At 40.4% G+C, this 23,077-nt stretch overlaps 1 protein-coding gene across 1 annotated transcript in view; it reads right to left on the reverse strand.

Annotated features, from left to right (window-relative positions):
* The window catches only part of BBS9 (Bardet-Biedl syndrome 9), a 333,069-nt gene that overhangs the window by 251,373 nt on the left and 58,619 nt on the right, over positions 1–23,077 (reverse strand). The window contains exons 6-9 of the mRNA XM_040965097.1: positions 13,377–13,551; positions 5,113–5,197; positions 2,324–2,507; positions 1,526–1,655 (exon numbers count right to left, since the gene is read on the reverse strand). Of these exons, the coding sequence (XP_040821031.1) occupies positions 1,526–1,655; positions 2,324–2,507; positions 5,113–5,197; positions 13,377–13,551 (574 nt within the window). The remainder of the gene's footprint in view (positions 1–1,525; positions 1,656–2,323; positions 2,508–5,112; positions 5,198–13,376; positions 13,552–23,077) is intronic.

Raw genomic sequence — 23,077 nt, forward strand, 5'->3', positions numbered from 1 at the left:
ACCCCTGCACCTACACAGAAGGTCCAGAGGAGGCCCCTGGTTCCTGGCTTCAGCCTGGCCCAGCCCTGACTACTGAGACCATTTGGGAAATGAACCAGTGGATTGAAGATCTCTCTGTTCTCCCTCTCTCTCTCTCTCTCTGTAACTCTGCCTTTCAAATAATAAACAAATCTCTAAAATCTCTAACAAAAGAGAGAGAGAGAGAAATATTCAGACCAAATGTTTCCAATAGTCTATCTACTCACCACTCTCCCATGCCAAAAATACACATATGTAATATTTAAAGATTTTGGCTCTACAGGGGCATGGAGATTATAAGTTAAGAAAGGTTGCATTACCCCCAGTGTAGATGTGTCTTGCAACAGCTCTGGCACTGGCTTGGGAGGCTCAGAGCAGCTCTTGGATGGGCTGATGTAAGAATTACTTTCCCAGAAGAGAAACAGTCGCCCAGCTGGCAACACATTTCCCCTGATCTAAATCCTTCTAAGTCCATCTGATTCAAAATGGTGAGTCTGACGATTCCAGTGAACTTAAAAAGACCATCTGGTGGGCACCGTAAAAGCCAATCTCAAAATCGTAAATTATTCTTCATGTACAGAATAATCCAATTTATGCTAAATATATAGCAACTCTAGGTATATGTTGGTTTGTTTTCATTAAACATAAGGCAGCAATTTCTTTCAAACACATTTTATGCTTTGAAACCGTTTCCATGTATCCAATGGTCAAGCTTTAGAACAACTATTAATGCAAACGAAAATGCCCCTCATTGAGTTTGGACAATATTATACAGGACAATACCCTGATAGACACCATACATTTATAGATTATGTAAAATAAAATATTATAGGTAAGCAGAATTGAAAAAAAAATCTGGGAAGTTACATGGCTTTATAGGAAGTTGCAGTTTTACACATTTGTTAAGATTTTTTAATTCTGAAACATAATCTGAAATTTTAAAGAGTCTGCTAGGATTTTGCCTTTCATATTGATAATCTAGAATAATCACCTCTTAAATGTCTCATTTCAGACGTTTTCTTATAAATTTTAAGTTTACTGTTTAGATATGGCTTCTGTTTCACAAGAGAAATGCAAAGTAACCCTTCCCAAAAGGTATACTGCCTAAACACACTTCCTCATCAGCTGACATCATAAGACTGGAAACATTAAATGCCAGATCCATTAAATGCCAGAAGAAATCTTTTATTTTAAGGAAAATAACTTATTGGGTAAACTACTTTCTTTGTTTCCTAAACAGTTTTCACCTTAAATTCACAACACACATTTGCCAGAAATATTAAATTCAAAAAATAATTTTTTAAAAAGGAGAAATATTAAATTCAAAAGATTGTTAATTAAGGCTTTTTATATCTTTCCTTCCCAGTAAAAGTTACATACCACATTTCTATTATTGATACAAACATCACAACATTACCTGTAATTATTTAAAATTACTTGCCATTACTTCAGAAAACTCCCTTGGCTAACATCGTACAATTAAACTATGTGAAATTAAATCACTTACTTCAAGCAGCCCACTCTTACTGCTACAGGAATGTGGGGAAGTTGAGTGGCCCACTTCAGTGTCACATCCTGATAAATATGCAACATGTTACTATGGTTTCCAATCAAAGTATTGATTGTTCCTTCAGATACTGTGGGTAGAAGATATCGAAATAGGATACTAAGAAAACAAGTCATTTGAAACAACAAATCATATGTCTCACAAGGGATTGACAACAAAAATCAATTCTTTTTTTCCATTCATATTGTTGTTGTTATTATTATTATCATCTCTTTATGATGCAGTTCCATAGGCCTTGGCATTTCCCCTTACTTTTAATATATAAAGATTGAAATAACATAATACAACATTATTTATAAAGTTCAAGTTACAAATATCAAAAGAAACAAGTCATTTCATGGACTTGGGAACTATAGATAATAACCAACTTTTTTTTTCATTTCATGTAAAAGCATGGATCTCATTAACACACAATGCAAACTAATGATTTACTGGGCATTCACTACAAATAAGTCATTCTCTCAGACACTATGATTCTTTTCATAAAGAAGTCTGATGTTCTATTGGAAACACCCTGAACAGAATACCACGGAAATTATTAATGTATGCAAGAGGCCAACAAACCAAACGCGTGTTTTGTATCATTTACTCAAACTCTGAAAATGAAAATTTCCATTACATATTCAGTACGAAATTATCTCCCTAGATGATTAAAATATGTGCGTGAATGTGGCTTTCCTGATACACATAACATGGTCTTGGCACATGGAAAAGATCAAAGAAAACGTTCCTGCACACCTGAGCAGTATGGGAGAAAACAGCTTGGGCTACAATCCAGCTTCTTCATGAACCGAATTTGTCCGTTATCCTTAAGACAAAAAAAGTTTCTCTCGCCAAGAACAAAAATAGAAGAGGCTGACTGATTGAAGGAGACAATACATATATCGAGGGCTTGCTCTCCAATATTTAGCGTCCAATCCACCTAAAATGCAAAATCCCAGATCATTTTAATTGCTAAAAACAGAACATCTCATTCATTTACTACAAATTATTAACTTTCTATTAAAACAGAAATACAAAGCTTTTTGTAATTATAGCAGATTTTGCTCATCTCTTACCAGACGATATTAACTATTCAGTGGTTTAGAAAAACCTCATAAAAATTTATCTGCTTCCCTGAAAAACTTCCGTAAGAGAGCTAATATGCTTGCTCTGTGAATCAAATTTAATTCTTAATAATATTTATAGCCAGTAGTGTTGCAAATAACATTTTGATAAAGTGAATACTTAAAATATGTCAACCTGAATGTACAGAGCAGCCACAAAAGAACTACAGCATTGTAAACAGAATCCTTAACAGACAAGAGCGCTTCCAGACCATCTCCACTTATGGAACACAGTCCACACTCAACGAATTAGTCTCAACAGCAAAGGAATGAATGTCAAATTGGTGCTTGTACAGGAGTTTTCCAAATTCATCTTCCAAGCAAATAATATGTATAAATCAGAAACATGAAAAAAAATAGGAAATATATACCATTTTGAAAAATACTGGCTGACCAAAATACACTATACATGGCCATGAAAGTGGGATGGCCTCATCAAAACAAAACAAAACTCCTATATGAAGAGGAAGCAATTGTCCTCAAAGTTAGGTGAAAATTAACACACAATGCAATGAAGACCAGGGTTGTATTAAAGACTCAGGTTGGAAGGAAAGCATTAGGACACTCGAGTCCTGTATTGGAGTGTCTGGGTTCCAAGATCAACTCTTCCTCCTGATCCCAGTTGCCAGCCAGTAGAGACCACTGGAGGCAGAATAAAATACCTCAAGTGGTTGAGTTCCTGTCATCCCTTTAGGAGATCTGAATTAAGTTCCCAGCTTTTAGTTCTAGCCTTGGCCATTAAAAGCACTTGGGAGGTGAACCAGCAGACAGGAGAGTTTTCTCTCCCTTTTTCTGTCTGACACTCAAATTGTTAAAAAATGATATAGATGAATTTCTAGCCATCAAGACATGCTTTTAGGTATTTATCTATTATAGAAATTAAAATATCTCCAGAATGAAATAGGAAATTGAAATGGAACTGATCAGAAACGCCAACATTGTTAGTATGTATATAAGAATAATCTGTAGGAGGGGCCATGCATTGGGGCACAGCGGGTTAGGGAACCACTTGTGGTGCCCACATCCCAAATCAGGATAATAGTTCTAGCATCAGACACTCTACATCTGATCCAACTCTCTTCTAATATAGGTGGAAGACAGCAGGCGATGGCCCAGGTGTTTGGGTCCCTGGATGGAGTTTGGTCTGGCCCAGCCCAGGATGTTGTAATCATTAGGCGAGAGAGTCAATGCAGAGGACATCCTCCTGACCCTTCTCCACTGCCCTCACTGCCCCCTTCTCTCTCTTTCTCTCTCTCTCCTTACCTCAAACTGAATTTTTGGAGATGAAAACAATACCAAATTGAAACTAACGAACTGTGTAGATAGGAAGAACATACTCTTGAAATCACAGCAAAAAACATGTCACTTGAAGGGGCAAGAACAATCAATTTCATAAAGTGAAAAAAATCTGAGACAACTCCGATGTTCTGCCCTTCAAAAGTAAACGAATAAATTCTCTTTAAAGAAGAAGAAACTATAAGAGAAAAGACACCGCAGTAAACATAAGCAGATATACCAAACCGTAAGTTGAACTACAATTCAGCACTGAGTTATCAGGTAATCATCATTTTGTTCTAGTGTATTTTGCCTATATGAAAAGATACCACTGGGTATAGACGTGAAGGCCTGTCACATGGCAGCTACATTTCTCATTACCCTGTAATAGACTAGCATTTTGTGAGTCAAAGTATACAACTTCAGCTGATAGTCACCTGACCCTGGGAGATGAGGATTCAGAGTGGATTAGCAAAGCATGTTTCTGAGTCCACTAAATACCTTCAGTGCACTAGCTCCGAATACTCCTCATGACCTCCCCTTAGGGAAATATGTCACATTCTGAACTAATGAGTCTCAGCAAACATAGATGCTTTTTCTTACTAAAGATAACAATGAAAAAAATCCTTTATGTTCCAACAAAGATGGAGCAACACAAAAAGGATTTTTTTATAAAGTTCATAAGCTTTATGAAAACTGTAAATTCATAGATACAAAAATTCAACCAATCCTAAGCTCAAAATGAAATGAAAGCAGACATCATAATATAATGATTCAAAACAAATAATAAAGAAAATCTACAAGAAGACATTATGAACTGAGGGACATAACGTACATAAATTTGCCTATTAAAAAGAGTATTTTAAAAAAATCTTTCTCTTTGTATTGTGTTAGTTTACAATTACTACGACCCCTCTGGGCAGCCATGGCTCTAATAGGGTGGTTCTATTATCTGGTAGATTAACAATCACCACGCATGTTCCTCGACTGTTCCATAATAGCCAATTACTTGGGTCAGAGATGTAGCAGGGGGAGAAATAGCTGAAATATATATTTTTCAAATTTTCTTTCCATGAAGTTATACTTTTAACAAAGAGCTGTGACTAAATACAGCATACTGAAATATTTACATATTAAAGAACTTACAACTAGTCTTTTTCCAGAACCAAGTTTCTGCTGTTCCGTCTCCTGCCTTTTATCTGCATCTGTTGCAAAAGCAAGCACTTGGTACCTGCACGGAAGGGAAAAATGATAACCGTCTCAGTCATTTACAGCAGAAGTTATGTTAAACTTCAAAGGCACAAACTACATAATTGCTATGAATCACTTTTTCTTCCATTCTAAGCTGTAAAGTTTTAGCTCTAAGAATTTAAATTGAGGAACTCTGCAATTACCGTAATGAACAATAGTAACACTGTGTCCCAATTATTCAACACTTCTATCAACTATTAAAGCACTTCCAGTAGAATTTTGTGTGACAAATAGCAATAGGCAAGATGTAGACACAATACACCAAACACACAAAAAAGTAAGGAATGCAAACTAGGTTAGATGTAGCAGATATTACTGATGTATGTTCTATACAACCAGGAAGAATTACTGAGTTTAATCCCTAGGTAAACCACTTGTTTACTGAGTATATTTTGGAAAATTAAACACTTTGTACTTAAATTTCCCCATCTGTAAAATATGAATAATCTCTAACCTAAACACTGTTAAAGAAAATTGAAAGCTAAACTGTAAAATGTTTCTGGTGCAGTTTGGTTTATATTAAATTTTTGTCCAACTAATTGATCCAGGAATGAAAGACAAAGAGATATAATGACTCTGGATAAGTCTTTCACAGCTTCTAGATCAACAGTAACATTTAGCCCAAATCATTTTTACAAGATCTCATCTCACCTAATCTAGAATGATTGATTTATCAAATAAAGTTTAAATTCTCAAACTTCCCATCAATTAGATATATTCTAGGAGGGGGACATTGTGGCATGGCAGGTTAAGCCACTACTTGCAATGCCAGTGTCATATCAAGGTGTCAGACAGACTGCCAGTGGCTCTGCTTCTGATCCAGCTTCCTGCTAAAGCCAGAAGGCAACAGGGATGCCCCCAAGTGCTTGGGCCTCCGCCACCCGTGTGGGAGAGCAAGGTAGAATCTCAGGCTCAGGGCTCTGTTCTAGAACAGATCTTGTTTGCAACCATCTGGGAAGTGAACCAATAGCTGGAAAAACTCTCTCCTTCCTACTTTACCTCTCTCCCTTTCTCTCGGCTTATCAAAAACATTCATTATTAAATAAATCTTTGAAAAATGAAGGAACTTTGAGCTAACAGATAGATTGCTTTTCTTTCTACTAGATCAAAGCCCCCTGCATTGTTCCTCTGTAGCAAAGAGAAAATCTAATGCTAGTCATATCGTCTAAATGAATAACGACAGTGTGACATATCTAAATCAGCATTGAAATGCACAGGGGTTCAACTGTCTCACACCACTGTGGTGTAACTGTGTCTCCCGGAAAGTCTACATTAGAACCGGAACTGCCTGTGGGACAGAGCGGAGAAATGAAGCCTCCTAAGTGTGTGCGTTACCAGGGCTCCACTCTCGTGCCTGGAGCAATGCTGATTATAAAAGGGTTTTATTTTATCATCAGCCTCTATGCTTGTAAATCTATCTTCGCTTCATATTCTTTATCCAACTGAAATAGGGCTATTTTTACAAATGAACTATTCCTGATGGAGATGGGAATAATTGTAACCCTAGGGTTGAGGCTGAGGGCTGCATGTTGAAATGCTGGTCTCTCTTGTGCGCTTCTGCCACATGCCATGGGTGACACAGCAAGAAGGCCTTGGACTTGGACTGCCCAGCTTCCACACTGCAAAAAATACACTCCCGTTTTCCACACATCACGTGGTCTTAGTTATTCTGTCTTATGCACAAAACAGACTACAATATATACCAAATCTAAATCAACCCTAGGGTTACAATTATTCCCATCTCCATCAGGAATAGTTCATTTGTAAAAATAGCCCTATTTCAGTTGGATAAAGAATATGAAGCGAAGATAGATTTACAAGCATAGAGGCTGATGATAAAATGAAAAAGAGCCAGTTTTATAATTATTGTCAAAGTATAATGTATACAGATTCCATCTATTCCATAAACATATGGCGGCGATCTAGTGTAAGCATTAGCAAGAGGAAAAACACAACTATATGACCTGTACTTATGAGGAGTTCTCGAAGCACACAGCCAGCCAAGTGTAACTCGGCATGCCTGCACTAGGCACTGGCAAGTATGCGCACAAAGCATGTGGGAGCAGACACAAGTTCACGGGGTTAAGGGGACCTGTTGTTGGAACAGACCCTGGAGGAGAGAGCTAGGCTGTGAAGAACGAGCGAACATGTGTAATGCTGCTATAGAGGAAAGGTATTACTGCCAAGCAAATAGCACATGCAAAGGCACGCAGGGCTAAAAATGAGACCTGAACAACCAACGCCAAGACCAAAGTTCAAGAGAGGTGCATGGTGATGAGGAATGAGTCATAGGAAATGAAACCAAAGAAAGGCATTTAAAAAAAATCCCAAGGGCCGTTGCTGCACAGGCCTTCTTACCAGCTGAGATCCACCAGCCATCAAAATCCCAACGTCTCCAAAAATGCCAAATAATTCATATTGTGACCTCCAAACAGGATTGCTTTCCTATCCCCCTTTTACAGCAGCAGAAATAATATGTACTGCTCACTTAGACCATGACCCCAGAGCCGGTTCTTCTATAGGTCTAACCTCAGGCAATTAATTACAGACATCAGCCTATCAGAGGATGATATGGATTTTAATGAGATCGTTACAAAAATCCAAAGCTCCGTGAGCTGTTTGAAGCTTCTTATGTAACTACAAAGAGTTATTATTGCGTCTGAGAAGCAAGTGAGCCCCTGAAGTAGCCTCATTAACATCAAAACAGCAGGCAGAGACACAGCCAAAACTGACTTTTGATTTACAAATCCAGACCATTTGTCTTCCTGGAAGACAGCTCAGCCATGTATTTTATGACTTAAACACAACTGGCAGTAAATTTACATGATGACAAACGCACAAGAGCATCTCATTTCTGGTTCTTCCTTCGACCCAATAATGTACATGGAAATCGATTTCCAAAACCAAACAATTCCTAACAGTCATGGAAATTCTGCAATAAAGAGTTAGATTTTCCTTTCTTACCCTTCAGTCCTTGAGGATACAAGCCAACAAATCAAGATGCCTTGTTGAAACTGCCCTTAGAATAACCAGGCTCAATGGAAGAAGATTCTGTGAAGGAGTGCTTCTTTTCAGTCCAGAAACGTGCTCATGACCAACACAGCACGGACAGGTGAGCGGAGCTGCTTGCTGACCCACTGGCCACAAATGCTTTATGGGTGCCACGCAGCACCAACGTCAAACTCAACCTAGAATTTAGAGCTCTCCCATATCACATCGTAAAAGCGACAGAAAGTAACTAAAACCCAGACTGAGGTGTCACACAGCACAAAAAGCAAACCCTATGCAATCATTTATCTTGAAATGAGACATAGTGGACACCTCCAAGAGTACCAGGCAATGTTGATATTTCACAAAGAGAACTTTGATCGAAATGGAAAGTCGGTACTGAGCATTATCGTGGTCAGCTACGGCTAATTCATTCTCAGGCCAACGAAGATCATTTTCGCTGAAAGATGCCGTTAACAAAGCAGAAGCTTACTCTTTTCACTCCTTTTTCAAGCTCTCTTTGGACATCCACTCTGGACAAGGCACAATGCTAGGCCGTTCCGGGAATACAAAATCAAATCTTGGTGTCAACAAACATCAAGTTCAGGCAAGGGGAAAAAAAAAAAAGCCAAATCTACCATCAGCATAGGCCTGAACGGGACTTAAGGAAAACACTGAAAACTGCCTTATGAATCAAGGAGGAAATGCTGCCTGCAGCTAGGGCAGGGAGGCAGGGAAGCTTCCAGACAGAATTTTCATATGTAGGAAAGGAAGGAAGAGCAATTCAGAGATAAAGAAGAGTGAGTGCGGAAGAGAGAATGCGAGAATCACTGTACATAAATGTAGAATACAAACATTAAAGTTTTGGCAGGATCCTAAAAGTGGTGAAGAACATGACCTTTTTCAAAATAGCTAGCTACTCTCAAAAAATACTCTTCACAATACTTCACCAAAGGAGCTGGTGTTGTGGCAAAGCAGCCTGAGCTGCCCCCTGTGGCAGTGGCATCCCAGTTCTGGTTCCCACTGCCACACTTCCACTCTAACACTTGCTGCCTTCCTGGGAAGGGGAGGTTGGGGGTTGGGCAGCAGAAGATGGGCCAAGTTCTGTGGTCCCTGCTACACGTGGGAAGCTAGATGGAATTCCCAGCTCTTGGCTTCAGCCTACTGTAGCCCTGGCTGTTGCAACCATTTGGGATGATAGAAGATCAATCAATTTATTTCTTTTTCTTCCTTCCTTCCTTCCTCTCTCTCTCTCTCTTTCTTCCTTCCTTCCCCTCTCATCCTTTCTCTCTCTCTCTTTGTGCCTTATCAAATAAGTTTTTAAAAAATAATGTATGCCAGGACATGTGTCAGGAATTACCAAGGGTGCCAGCAGGCATGCAGCAGAGAAAAGAGGAGAAGACATAATTCGTGTAGACAACTCCTCAGGGAGCTTCCCAGGATCCAACTCTCCCCTATACATTCCCCTGAATGACACATGCTAGTGCACCTCTCAGCAACCTGTCACAAGCGCTCATGGAGCCTGCATCACTGTGGACGAAAACTGCTATTTAACTTGTTGCCTCTCACACTGGCATAAGGAAGAGAGACGAATTTTATTTTACTTTATATTCCTGGGACTTTATACAAGGTGTGGCACACAGAAACATCTTTAAAAATGTTCGCTGAAGGGCTGGTGCCATGATATAGTGGGCTAAGCCTCAGCCCGATGCACCACACCCCATATGCACGCCAGCTGGAGACCCTGCTGCTCCACTCCTGATTCCGCTCCCTCCCTGCTTTACAGCCTGGGAAAGCAACAGAAGGTGGCTCAAGTCCTTAGGTCCCTGCCCATGTGGAAGAGCCAGAAGAGGCTTCTGGCTTGAGATACATACAGCTGCATTATTCCATTATTCCATTTGGGGAATAAACCACAAGATGAAACATTTCTCTCTCTCTCTCTCTCTCTCTCTCTCTCTCTTTCCGGTCTTTGTGACTCTGCCTTTCAAATAAAAATAAAACAAATTTAAAACAAAGAAAAATGTTTACTGAATGATTGACTAAATGACCTGACCTAATCAGTGAACTAATGTTTAACACATATTCTGCCCTCAGGAACCTGACAAAAGAAGCACACAGCCTAGAACTTTAAAAAAAAAATCTAAAAGAAGAGCAAATATGATACTGAGCAAGAAAAGCAGTAATTTAGGCAGAAATATATCTGCTATTTGAGGTTATTTGAATTAGTTAACTTTGAAAGTCTCAAGAGGTCAAATAGAACCAGACTATACAGAACACTAAATGTCAACAGAGCCATGCTCTGATATCCATCAGGGATGGGTGGAAGGATTCCTTGCAAATGACAATAAACCCACAGGTGCATGAGCTCTTGCATCCAATGTCACAGCTGTTTGAACGCAACCTGCAGGCCCATTCCCCATTCACAGAGTCACACACAGGCTAACAACAGGGGCATGTCTGTCACATGTCCTCAGGTGGCTGAGCAAACATCGCAGGAAGTATCTACATATACTCAGACAGCTCTAATGTCACTGGGCAATATAATCTTATGCGACCCCTATTGTATCCATAGAGAGGGGGTCTATAATTGGCCAAAACTGTGCTAAGCCATACAAGGCTATGCTTTAAACCATCTCTAGCTGTAATAATGTATCAGCTCTAAAATCAAGTAAATACTTACTTTAGGGAATAAGCACAAGAAAAATAAACTCCACTTATGTTTTGTATAGGATACAAATTTTTTTTCAAATATTTTCCATCTACAGTCAGTCTAATCCATGGATATTTTGGAGCCCACAGTTACTAAGGGCCGGTAGTGTAGTGAGGTTTGTGTTTTTGAATGGGAAATGAAGATCAGACTGGCTCAGAGAGGTGCTTTACGAGGATAGCTAAGAACCGTCACCGCCTCAATTCAAGGCTAGAAATAATGAACAGCACACTTCTGAGTACAAAAGAGGAAGGGTCCAAATAATAAGGATTAGAAACAAGGACAGAAAGGGCAGGACTCACTGACTGTACAGTTGTGATCAGCCAGCAAAGGAAAAAAGAGGAAAAGATTATCCAAGTTTGGTGATACCTGGCCAGGAGAACAGTGGCACCAGAGACCTGAGTCTCGTTCCTCCCCAGCAAGGGCTAATAATTCTCTTATCTGGGAAGGAAAGCAATGCTCCAAGTGTGTCCCAGCATTGGAATCACCCAGGTTAAATGCATTTACAACGATGGTTTCCAGGTTATCCCCAAACTCGTACATCAAAATCTAGGAGCAGGAGGCATGAGAATCTATAAATATGCATTTAATAACAGAGTGCCAGCAGTTGTATGCACTCTAAAGTTTGAGACCAGCCTTTGCTAGCTCCTGTTTCAATATAATAGCGTAATTAAATCTCTGTAACAAAATAAAGTATGTCTGAAAAGCCCATTCTATTAGCTGATTACATTCTGCTGGCTCACTACAGATTGGTTTAATGAAATCTCAAGGGGACAAACAGCTATGGTCTTCACACTTTCTCCCATCCTAAACTGTACCAACTTAATCTAGTAAATTCAGAAGCATCACATGCAGCTTGACCTTACTGACATTCTCCACTGACATAATTTCACAATAACCATGCACCTCCTGCATTTCTTACCATTATTAAACATCCACACAAAGGGTGTGTCTTTTTAGTCCTAGATGGAAAAATTTAACAGATTGAGACGTTGGGAGAATTACCACATTGTAACCTCCATCTAGACTTCCGTCAGATGAGACTCACACATTAAGGCAGTATACACATGACTTCCTCATCCAGTCATTCCTGGAGTTATTATCAAATTAATTCCAATGCACGTGTTTCGAATGGACCCTTCACATCTTTGCTCTATGACCCCACAGTAACACTATTTGTTAGAGGGTATAAGCTGAAAAGCAGATCCCCTCAATATTGTTCAGTGTTGACATATCTGAGTGAATAATACAGATTTTTTTTTTGCATCCTCTCCAAACAAACATAATATTTTCTGCATTGCCAGCAGGCAAGTCGCAAGAGCCACAGGACTCATAGGAGGACCATGACATTGTGATACCCTCAGTTCACTCCTGCTGAGTCACCAACATTTGCTTTCTTCTCAGAGTCTGAATCTCTTCTTGTCTTAACGATCATTCACAAAAGGCAGACCGCCACTTTTGAAGGGGAAACTGCATTACCTGGCTGCATACACAAGATGGAAGTTTGAAAACAAAAATTTACAGCCGTCGCCTGATGAATTTATGTTTCTGCCTCAGGAAAACTTACCCGATCCAAAAAAGCACTAAAAAGCTAACGTGATGTGCTGCTTAGATGTTTATAAGTTCTAAGTGCTGCCAACAGTTAAGATGACAATAAAATTACCGGAGATATTGAAACTTTCCCATTATCTCTTTTCTCAGCATGGGTTTCTACTTGCTTTTCCCAATTCTCACTGCCAACAACAACAACAACAACAAAATGCAGTCTCCAGAAACTCCGGAACTTAACTTACTGAAATTCAGCTCATAAAGGAGAAAACAGTCTAGCTGTAACACACTTCACCCAAGATCAGTAAGGAGTTCCACCGCAAAGTGTGATCCGCTTCCCCAGTCTCACACCTCGCCTCTCCCACGAGTTAGTCTTTTAGGAACGATCAGCATTCAGAACAACACTTGGGTTTCTTCTCGGGATTTTTCCTGTATCACAGCATCTTTTTCTGTTGTAAAACCATCCCATACGTGGATCTTTTTATTGGAATTTTTTAAACTCAACACTATCTTTTAATATTTCTGTCACAGAATAGTCACGATAACTGCTAACCATTTTCTACGGGGTGGTGATTTGGCATACATTTAATCTTTACAACGCAGTAGTGGAAATGAGCATAATTACTTCCTTCAGAGCCAAGATGAAGGCACTAACCATCAAACAGCTGTGCACGGGAAAATCAGAATTCCAACCACATCTGCCTCCTCCAGACACCTCAAATCACTGCACTACACTTCCGTTCAAATATTTCCCAATATAAAAACAGGAGGCTGTGTATCGTAATACCATTTCATCACAGAAATCTCTTCTTCATTTACAATAATGAAGCTCTATTAGGTTAAAAAAATAATAATAATAACCAGCCAAACACCACCAGAAAAACCATGACTTCAAGGCTGTAACTTCCGTACTTACTTGTAACTCTCCACTTGGCGGCAGGATGACACGGTGATGAAGGAATCCGTGCGAGGGCTGTAGGCAAGAGGGCCGGGGAGAAGGGAACCGGGCAGAAACCTCCCGAAGGCATAGCTTTCCTGTTCAAACACCATCAGCATTCCATCCATAGACTGGATACAAATTAAATCTCGACCTTTGGGATAATAAAAGGAAATGAGACAACCTATTCTTCAATAAATGAAATGTTTTAATTTGTCAACATCTGCAACAAATAGGTCATAGCCAATTTTTCCCCCACTAAAAAGGCAACTATTTGAATTTTCAATTACAAAGCAATGAAGCTTTGAAGCTCTCAAATTACTGATACTAGTACACGTTCATTTTCCAATTTTAAAATGATTCAAAGGCAGGTGTTGCAGTGCAGCTCGGTAAGCCTCCACTTGGGGACACCTACACCCTGTATCATCACAGTGCCTGATCTGAGTCTCAGCTCTTCCACTTCTGACACATCTTCCTGCTCAGGTGCACCTAGGAGGCAGAAGGTACAAGTACTTGGGTCTCTGTCATTCACACAAAGACCTGAATTGAGTTTCTGTCTCCCAAATGAACTCTAGTTGTTGAGAATCTTTGGAGAATAAATGATCAAATAGAAGATCTCTCTCTCACTCTTCCTTTTTCTCTCTCTTTCTCTTTCTATCTCACTTACCTCAAATAAAATAAGAAAAAAATGATCTTAAAAAAGAAAACATATATGGACCTGGCACAGTGGTATAGCAGCTAAAGTCCTCGTCTTGCATGTGCCATGATCCCATATGGACGCCGGTTCTAATCCCAGCAGACCTGCTTCCCATCCAGCTCCCTGCTTGTGGCCTGGGAAAGCAGTCGAGGGCGGCCCAAAGCCATAGAACTCTGCATCCACGTGGGAGACCCAGAAGAGCTCCTGGCTCCTGGCTTCAGATTGGCTCAGTCTGGCCATTGCTGCCACCTGGGGAGTGAATCATTGGACAGAAGATCTTCCTCTCCATCTTTCCTCCTCTCTGTATATGTGACATTGACATAAAAATAAATAATAAGTAAATATTTTTAAAAGGATTGACTTACTTATTTTAAAAGCAGAATTACAAAGAAAGGGAGATACAGGGAGAGAGAGATCGTCAATCTGTTGTTTCACTCCCCAGATGGACTCCAAAGCCTGGGCCAAGCTAAAACCAGGAGCCAGAAACTTGATGCACCTGGGGAGTGAATCAGTGGATGGAAGATCCTTCTCTCTGTCTTTCCTCCTCTCTGTATTTCTACCTTCCAATAAAAATGAATAAATCTTAAAAAAAAAAACATAAAGATACTTTTAAAACTTCAGAAGAAAACAGCATTTAAGGATGTTTATTCTGGTGCAAACAATTTTAAAATTCATACTTATGATCATGTAAATGCATATTATTTTTTTTAAAGCATGGACTTTATGCCTTTTGTGCCATAATAAACTAACCTTTGAATTTCATCTTTCCATGAACTTTTTGAAATACCCATATAATGCTTGAGGAACTTTAAAAAAAAAAAAAGCAACTGCAATTTGGGGAATCCACTCTGGCACTTCTTAACTAATGCAATATTGTCTCAACTTCAAATACTCTGAGAAAAGTTCCAAGCTGAATGTCGTCTCAGCAAATGAATGTTTTGTAAACATACATCTGAATTTCCTTAGACAAACAGAGATTGTTCATTTGAAGGCAGTTTGAAAAGAATTCTCTTGTGCTCAAACTCTTTTATAACGCATAACAGGTACTGCACTCACTGTCTCCATTATGCTACAAGGTCTTTTTATAAAAGACCTGCTACGAGTGTGCGTGCATGCTGGACACGTATACTCACAGGGCACACCCAGAGACTGTTTTATATGGGGATTTGGTTGGTCTCATCTGTCTGTGACCATCAGAGACAAATAAGTATTAAAAAATGCTTCTATGCAGCTGAAATTGATGCTCCAACTATGATATGTCTTTCTAATAAAAATCAGACTGTTTACAGATAAAAGTTATATATAATATCAACATCTATTTCTCTATATATATATGTATATCAATATAATGTATGATATCAATTATATTTTTAAATATAGTCCTAAGTATTCTAACAATTGTAGTTTTTATAAATGAGTCACTAATAGTCCTGAAACTTCAGCCTTCAAATTTATAAAATGAGAATCTTTGCATGAAAATCCCAAACTTATCTTCATCAAAGGTGCCAGGAATTCATATTGACTAAAGAACAACAGTCTTCAATAAACGGTGTTGGAAAAGCTGCATATCCACATGAGGAAAAGAAAGCAAGCAAGAAATCGGATCTTACATCATACACAGAAATCAACTCAAAATGGATTATATAGTTAAACACAGACCTCAAACTATAAAACTCCTACAAGAAAACATGGGGAGAACATTCATGACATTGTTCTTGGCAATGATTTTTTTTGGATAGGATACCAAGAGCACAGGAAACAAAAGCAAAAATAGACAAGGGGGACTATATCAAACTAAAACGAATTTGCACAAAAGGAAACAATCAACCAAGTTAAAACACAATAAGAGGAATTGGGGAAATGTTTGCAAACCACATATCTAATAAGGGATTAATCTTTAGACTATATAAGAAAATCATATAACTCCACAGCAACAACAACAACAACAAAATAATCCAATTTAAAAATGGGCAAAAGATCAAAACAGACATTGCTCCAGAAAAGACATGCAAGTGGCCAACAGAAACATGAAAAGTGTTCAGCAACATCAATCACTGGGCAAACGCAAGTCAAAACCAAGGGGCTCATCACCTCACACAAGTCAGGGAGCAAGAAGGAAATGCTGTTGTTTGCAACAACACAGCTAAGCACAGCGGACGTGATGCTCCATCAACAGGCCAGATGTGCAAAGGCAAATATCACAGAACCCCACTTCCAGGTGGGAACTAAAGAAAGCCACAGTAGATAGGTGGCTGCTGGAAGTCAGCGGGGGAAAAAAAATACAGACAAGATGGTCAAAAGACACAAATTCACACTGCTAAGCTGAGAAAGTTCTAATGTACAGGATGGAGACCACAGCAAGCAATGATGCAGGATGTATATGAAGTTTGCTGAGCAGCTAGATGTGAAGTGTTCTCAACACAAACAGAAAACAATATAAGGGGATAAATATACGATACTTGGAGTATGGGAACTTACTTGTAATAACCATTTCACATTGTAAACATATATTGAAACATCACACTGTCTACATTTGTGTAACACATCAGAATACATACAATCTACATTTGTCAGTTACACTTCAATAAAGGTAGGGGGTAGGAAGAGAATGATAAAGTTAGAGACAAGATACCCAAGTCCCTAACACCGTATGCCACATAAGGCACAGCATAAATTACAGCACGAAAACATTTTTTTTTAAAAAAAAGATTTATTTATTTTTATTGGAAAGTCAGATTTACACAAAGAAGGAGAGACAGAAAGATCTTCCATCCACTGGTTCACTACTCAAGTGGCCTCAACATTTGGAGCTGCGCCAATCTGATGCCAGGAGCCAGGAGTTCTTCCGGGTCTCCCATACAAGCACAGGGTCCCAAGGCTTTGGGCCATCCTCTTCTGCTTTCCCAAGTCACAAGCAGGGAGATGGAAGGGAAGTAAAGCAGCGGAGATAAAAACCAGCACCCATATGAGATGCTGGTGCATGCAAGGTGAGGACTTTAGCCACTAGGCTACACCTCCAGGCCCAAAATAAGGATTTTTATTACCTGTTTTCTAACCTAGAAAATAGAAAGTAGCACAATTAGAAATGAGGAGAAGAGAATGTAAAGCTATGAGCAGTCATAGTTAGTGCCATGGTGAAAAGGATGAAAACCGGACATGAATAAAACACATAACACCAGGCTGTTACCACTGCATAGCAAGTTAAGCCTCCATGTGCAATGCCAGCATCCCATGTGGACACCAGTTCAAGTCCTGGCTGCTCCACTTCCAGGCTGCTGATGCACATGGAAAGGTAGTGAGTGATGGTCCAAGTGCGTGGGCACCTGCACCCACGCGGGAGACCCAAAGGAAGCTCTAGGCTTTGATATGTCCCACTCCGGCCATTGCAGCCATCTGGGAAGTGAGACAGAAGATGGGAAAATCTGTGTCTCCTTCCCTCTCCATAAATCTGCGTTTCAAGTAAAAATCTAGAAATCTTTTTTTTTAAGTATCTTTATAAAACTTATCAGATAATTTTTCAGGAATGTATCAATACATCATCACTAGCTGAGGCTCACATTTTTTTCCAAAAGACTTCTTGCCCTGTTTGTTCAGCCTCTATCTGTAATCTCAAACAGCCCCATCACTACCCTGGAACATTCCAGAACAAATCATCGTTGGAGATTATCTGTTTTAGTGCTCTTGCTCACCCTAGACTAAACTCAATAGCAGAAACCACATCTTGCTCATCTTTGTAAATCCAGCAAGTAGACAGTACCTGGCACACAAGAGGTACATTCATAAATGTCTGTGGAGCTAAAGTAAGCTGGGCAAAATAATTTATTCATCTGCAGTTCAGATTGGCTGAGGTTTTATTCTATGTGTTTCACACACTGCATTTGAAGTATCCGAAAAACGCTTTATTTATCACCGTCTTGGCCGCCGCCGTTTGGAAAAAATGTAGAGATCCATCCAAAACATTACTCAAAAATAAATAAATAAATCCTTCAAAATTACTGTGCTGGAAAGCACTTCAGAATACATACCAAAGGCTCTCCTTACAGATAATGAGAATAGAAGGAACAATCCAGAAAAGCATGAAAGTTGTTTAGATAGATACAGCCAACAAGAAGCCTTTATAAAGGTGATGGGACTATACCCCTGTTGCGACTTTCAACAACACCATGGAGATGAAGGCTCACTACTTCATTTTAATTAAATTTTTTTTCTTTCTCTTTTCCCTCTCAACCCAAGGTGGAACTGTACCTAAGGGGAGGTATAACAGAAGTACAGAGGAAATAAATATGTCCATAGGTAGAAACAGAGAGAAGTGTATCCCTGTAATTGCAACGCAAGGATGGTCTCACAGTGAAACGACAGATAAGCCCCTACGTTGTTGGGAGACACCTCACAGCAGTGTGGTGGACTTCTGCGGGTACTCGGAAGACACCTATCCAAAGACTGGAGAGAACAATGGTGGGGGGAGAGAGGAAGAAGAGGGAAATCCTCAATTCCTATTAAACTATGTCATAAAATAGAGAATATTTAAAAGTGTTGGGATTTCAGGAGGTACTAAAATGACATCACTGTGAACCATAGTCACACCCCTCACCATAGGCATGATTTTTTTAAAGATTTGTTTATTCATTCATTCATTCATAGGAGCGAAAAAAGAGAGAGAGAGAGAGATATTTTCCATTTGATGGTTCACTCCCAAGATAGCTACAAAAGCCACAGTTGAGTCAGGCCAAAGCCAGGAGCCGGGAGCTTCATCTGGGTCTCCCACACAGAGTGCCAAGTGCCTAAGGACCTGGGCCATATTGCGCTGCTCTTCCCAAGGCATGAGCAAGGAGCTGGATCAGGAGTGGAGAAGCCAGGACATGGACCAGCATCCTATGGAATCATATGGATCACACGCCATCAGAGGCATCTGCCTGTTACTCCACAATGTCAGTCGCCATGCTGGGTCTTATATCAGGAGTTGTAAGAAACACACAACAGCAATATTGTCTACCAATGTCATTTACTGAGTGCCTGTGATATTAGCATTGTGTTAAACTCATAGTGTATAAGCTGTAATTTTCAGGAACTAAAAAAGTGATCAATAGTTCCCATTTTGCCTTGAGAAGGCAAACTCATAGAATTAAAATCATTTGAAAAATGTCAATGAATCAGAAGGTGAGACTGAGATGTATCTGACTCCATTATATGCACAGAATCACTGGGCAGCAAAACTTGCATTCATTTCATAAAATGGCATGTTTGCGTCCAAAAATCTAGATGATGTGAAACAGAATAAACACTAAAGAGAGGCAGAGGGCTTCACCACAGCGAGCTGGCTAGGAAGAGCCTGCTGACTGAGCTAGCATGCACCTTGGACTGCAAAGGAGCCTCTGAGTAAACAGGAATCAGAGACAAAAGCAGCATTTCTGAGAGAGAACCTACGAGAAAAACAGTTAGGCCTGAGCTGGAGGGCGATGTGTGCTGCTTTACCAACAGGGCACAGACTGGGAAAAACACAGATTGAAAAGCCAGCAAAAGTTTAATGATGCTTTCTCAAAATTGATGGCTAACCTGTACCCCCAAAATGCAAACATCTTGAAAGCCAAAATTATTAGGGTAGCTGGAGATTTCATCAGCATTTTACATCTTGATCTTTATTCCATTGCACTTGAGCATAATGAGAGAGAAATAGCCATCACCATTTCAAATGTGATTTGCAAGATCTGGGAGCAAAGTGAGAAAAGATCCATCAAGATCATTTTGAAGGGATTCTGGAAATTGCTATTTTTCAATCATCTTGGGGGAAAAAAAAAGAAAGAAAGAAATCGCTTTGATGTCTGCAGGGATGGGAGCTGGAGGCAGCAAAGTTCTGCCATGATAGCCCTATGAAATGACAGTGTCTTTATGGAACAGTGCATCTCATTTCCAGGGGTTAATTTTCACGTCGTCAAAGCTAGTCCACTGCACATCGAACTCACTGCTGGTGGTCCCTGCTCGATGCTAGCCTACTTGCTAAAACACTGTGTATGGGGTATGTTTGTGTGTAACAGTGCGTGTATTCCTGTACCCAGAAGTTCCTTGGACCACACTGCATGACTCAGAGCACTTTCCATGGCTGAGTATTTTGGCAACAAGGGTCCCATGGAGGGTTGGCCAGGATACCCTCACCCCCGTCTCCGAGCCGTCCCTCTCAGTGTGTGGAATCCGTGTGGCAAACCACGTGCAGCGGCGGACAGGAACGGGACTACCATGACTCAGCATGCTGCCTGGAGTTTTTTTTTTTTTTTCCTAATCTCTCTGCTCATATTTCTTTTACTCACTGTGTAAAACTACAAGTGAAGAAACGAAAATGTGACCCGTGGCCAAGCCTATATTGCAGTTCAGCGTGCAGCTGTCAAAAGTATTTGGTTTTCCTCCAAGTCTGGGAAGACACATGAAAAACAGCTGTATAGGTAGTGAGAAAGGCAGACAGGAAACACCAAGAGACTGCGACACCAGAACAGAAGGGTCCGGAGTCTGTGCAACTTCCGCTCCTTTTCAGCAGCACGCACGCACGCACGCACGCACGCACGGAAAGTATTTTTGTTGTTGTTGCTACAGAGAGGCTGAAATGCTCACTCACTAATCTCTACTGCAAACCTAACTCAAAAAACGATACAACATGTTTGCTATGAGCAAAAACATCAGAGTCCCCAGTGGAGCTGCCCAGCAGGCACTGCCTTAAAAACAAGCAGCAGATGTGTCTCCGGAGCCTGTGGGATGCTGAGTTTGCCACTCTGTATCATTTCTGCGCTTTCTCCCCGCAAGCTCACACCAAGGAAAGTATGTCTGCTGCCTTGAGCTGCTGCTACTGCTTGGTTATGCTTAATAATCGGAAATCAGAGTTGTGAAAGAATAGCTACTTATTACTCTCTTCACCAAATTCATTTTTGCTTGAGCATTCTAAAAGTAATTAGAGCCCTCTAATATGGCAATATCCAATTAGATTGTAAGTTTCAAACTCCAGCACAAAATAACTTTAAAACCCTAAATGAGCACAGGAAATTAATAAATAGAATACACGTGTTGAGTTAAGTAGCTAATATTTTAAACAATGAATTAGAGAAAAATCCTCAACTACTATTCAAGTGTTGCCCCAATAAATAACTTCATGAGCCTAATTACTTTTTAAGATGCAAGAAAATAAAAATTGAGTCTGCACAGTAACCATTCCTATGCACTTGCCTTTGACAGGTTACTGTGTCTCATTTTAACAGGGAACTTTAATAGCTTCACAAAGACCACTACTGTGTGGTTCCCCAAGCTATTTATCGTAATCCTTTGCCTTAAACTGTGAACAGGCTTAAGAGCACAGGATCAGGAAATTACAGCCATTCACTAAATTTGCTTTACGTGTGACACACAACATGTGAAAGCAATGCTAAGGGCTTGAAAGGGGAACTAAACTTTGTATTATCACTTGCATTCACAAAATACTGAGTGGATCACTATGTCACATGCGATGATCATGAAAGCTTTGATAACGTTTGCCATAACTCACATTCACTCAACAAATTCTACAAACAGGCACTGAAAAACTAGCATGTGTGGGGGTGGCGGCCCGGGGGTGGGGCGTAGAGTTGCCACCCTTGGTGAATAGGAGAGCTAAACCATAGATACACCAACCTGGGAAGACAGAGCTACTGAAGAGCTAGGGGAGACTGATAAACATCTTCAAAGATTCAGTACAAGCTTGAGCACAAAGCTAACCCTTGGGTCTCTGAGATCGAAAAAGAGTCCGCCAGAGAGACCAACACGGACAGAACATGACGCATTGACACGGCCCGCGGGAGCTGCGTCTGGAGGCCATGGGGCAGGGAGGACACTGGCGGAGGAAGGCTCGGCTGATGAAGACAGCACACTCTTCAGGGCTGAGCTTCCGGTCAGCGTGCTGCACCTGGACTGTCAGCCAGGAGACCCACCACTTTCCCTGTGTGCAGTGCAGCAGTGTGAACAAACTAGTACGTGGTGCTGGAAGGCTCAACTATAACGAAAATGCATGCTCACCACGACCTGGTAAACAAGTGGTCCTTAACTGATATTATTATTAAAGTAGCTTTTTTCCTACACAATAAATGATGTGGAAAAACTTGAAATAGAAGTGGCGGGGGGAAGTCCTTCAGAGTCAAAAAGGTAATTTTTTTTAATTGGAAAGTCAGATATACATAGAGAAGAAACAGAGAGGAAGATCTTCATCTGCTATTCACTCCCCAAGTGGTAGCAAAGGCCGGAGCTGCACCGATCTAAAGCCAGGAGCCAGGAACTTCTTCCGGGTCTCCCAAGCAGGTGCAGGGTCCCAAGGCTTTGGGCCGTCCTCGGCTGCTTTCCCAGGCCACAAGCAGGGAGCTGGATGGGAAGTGGGGCCACTGGGATCCTGGCGTGTGCTAGGCAAGGACTTTAGCCATTAGGCTATCATGCAGGGCCCAAAAAGGTAAAATTTAATGTGAGAATGAAAGCACACACACAAAATCAAAACTTCACCTTTCTTGATAAAGTGAAGAGTTTCTAAGACTTGAAGAACCACGGACAGTATCTGAGAACAGAGAACTGCGTCAACTGCTGGCTCTGCAAACTGCTGTTCCACCTGGGGTCGATTCGTGTCCCTCCAAACTTCCATTTCCCTAAAAAGGTAACAGAGTGTGCCAGATGGTCCTGTCTCCCTGCCTGTAACCACCCTCACCCCAACACACACGTTCTTGCTCATGTCCCCCCTTCTCTCTCTCTCTCTCTCTCTCTCTTCCCCTCCACTCCCTATCATCCCCCACCCTGTCATATTGATGGGAGTTTTTCACAGGATGACTCTCTGGGCGATGTAAGGAAGACAAGACAGATGATATCATGCAAAATAACTCGTATTTAGCATTCTTTTCTTCTCTCTCATCCAAAAGAAAAATTCTTACAGGGTGAGCATAATGCTAGGGTATAATTCAAGAAAAAAATAACTCATTTCAAAGTGAGATAA

Source organism: Ochotona curzoniae, unplaced genomic scaffold (assembly GCF_017591425.1).
Source record: "Ochotona curzoniae isolate NIBS_2020 unplaced genomic scaffold, NIBS_Ocur_1.0 scaffold_3835, whole genome shotgun sequence".
In the NCBI taxonomy this organism is placed as follows: domain Eukaryota; kingdom Metazoa; phylum Chordata; class Mammalia; order Lagomorpha; family Ochotonidae; genus Ochotona; species Ochotona curzoniae.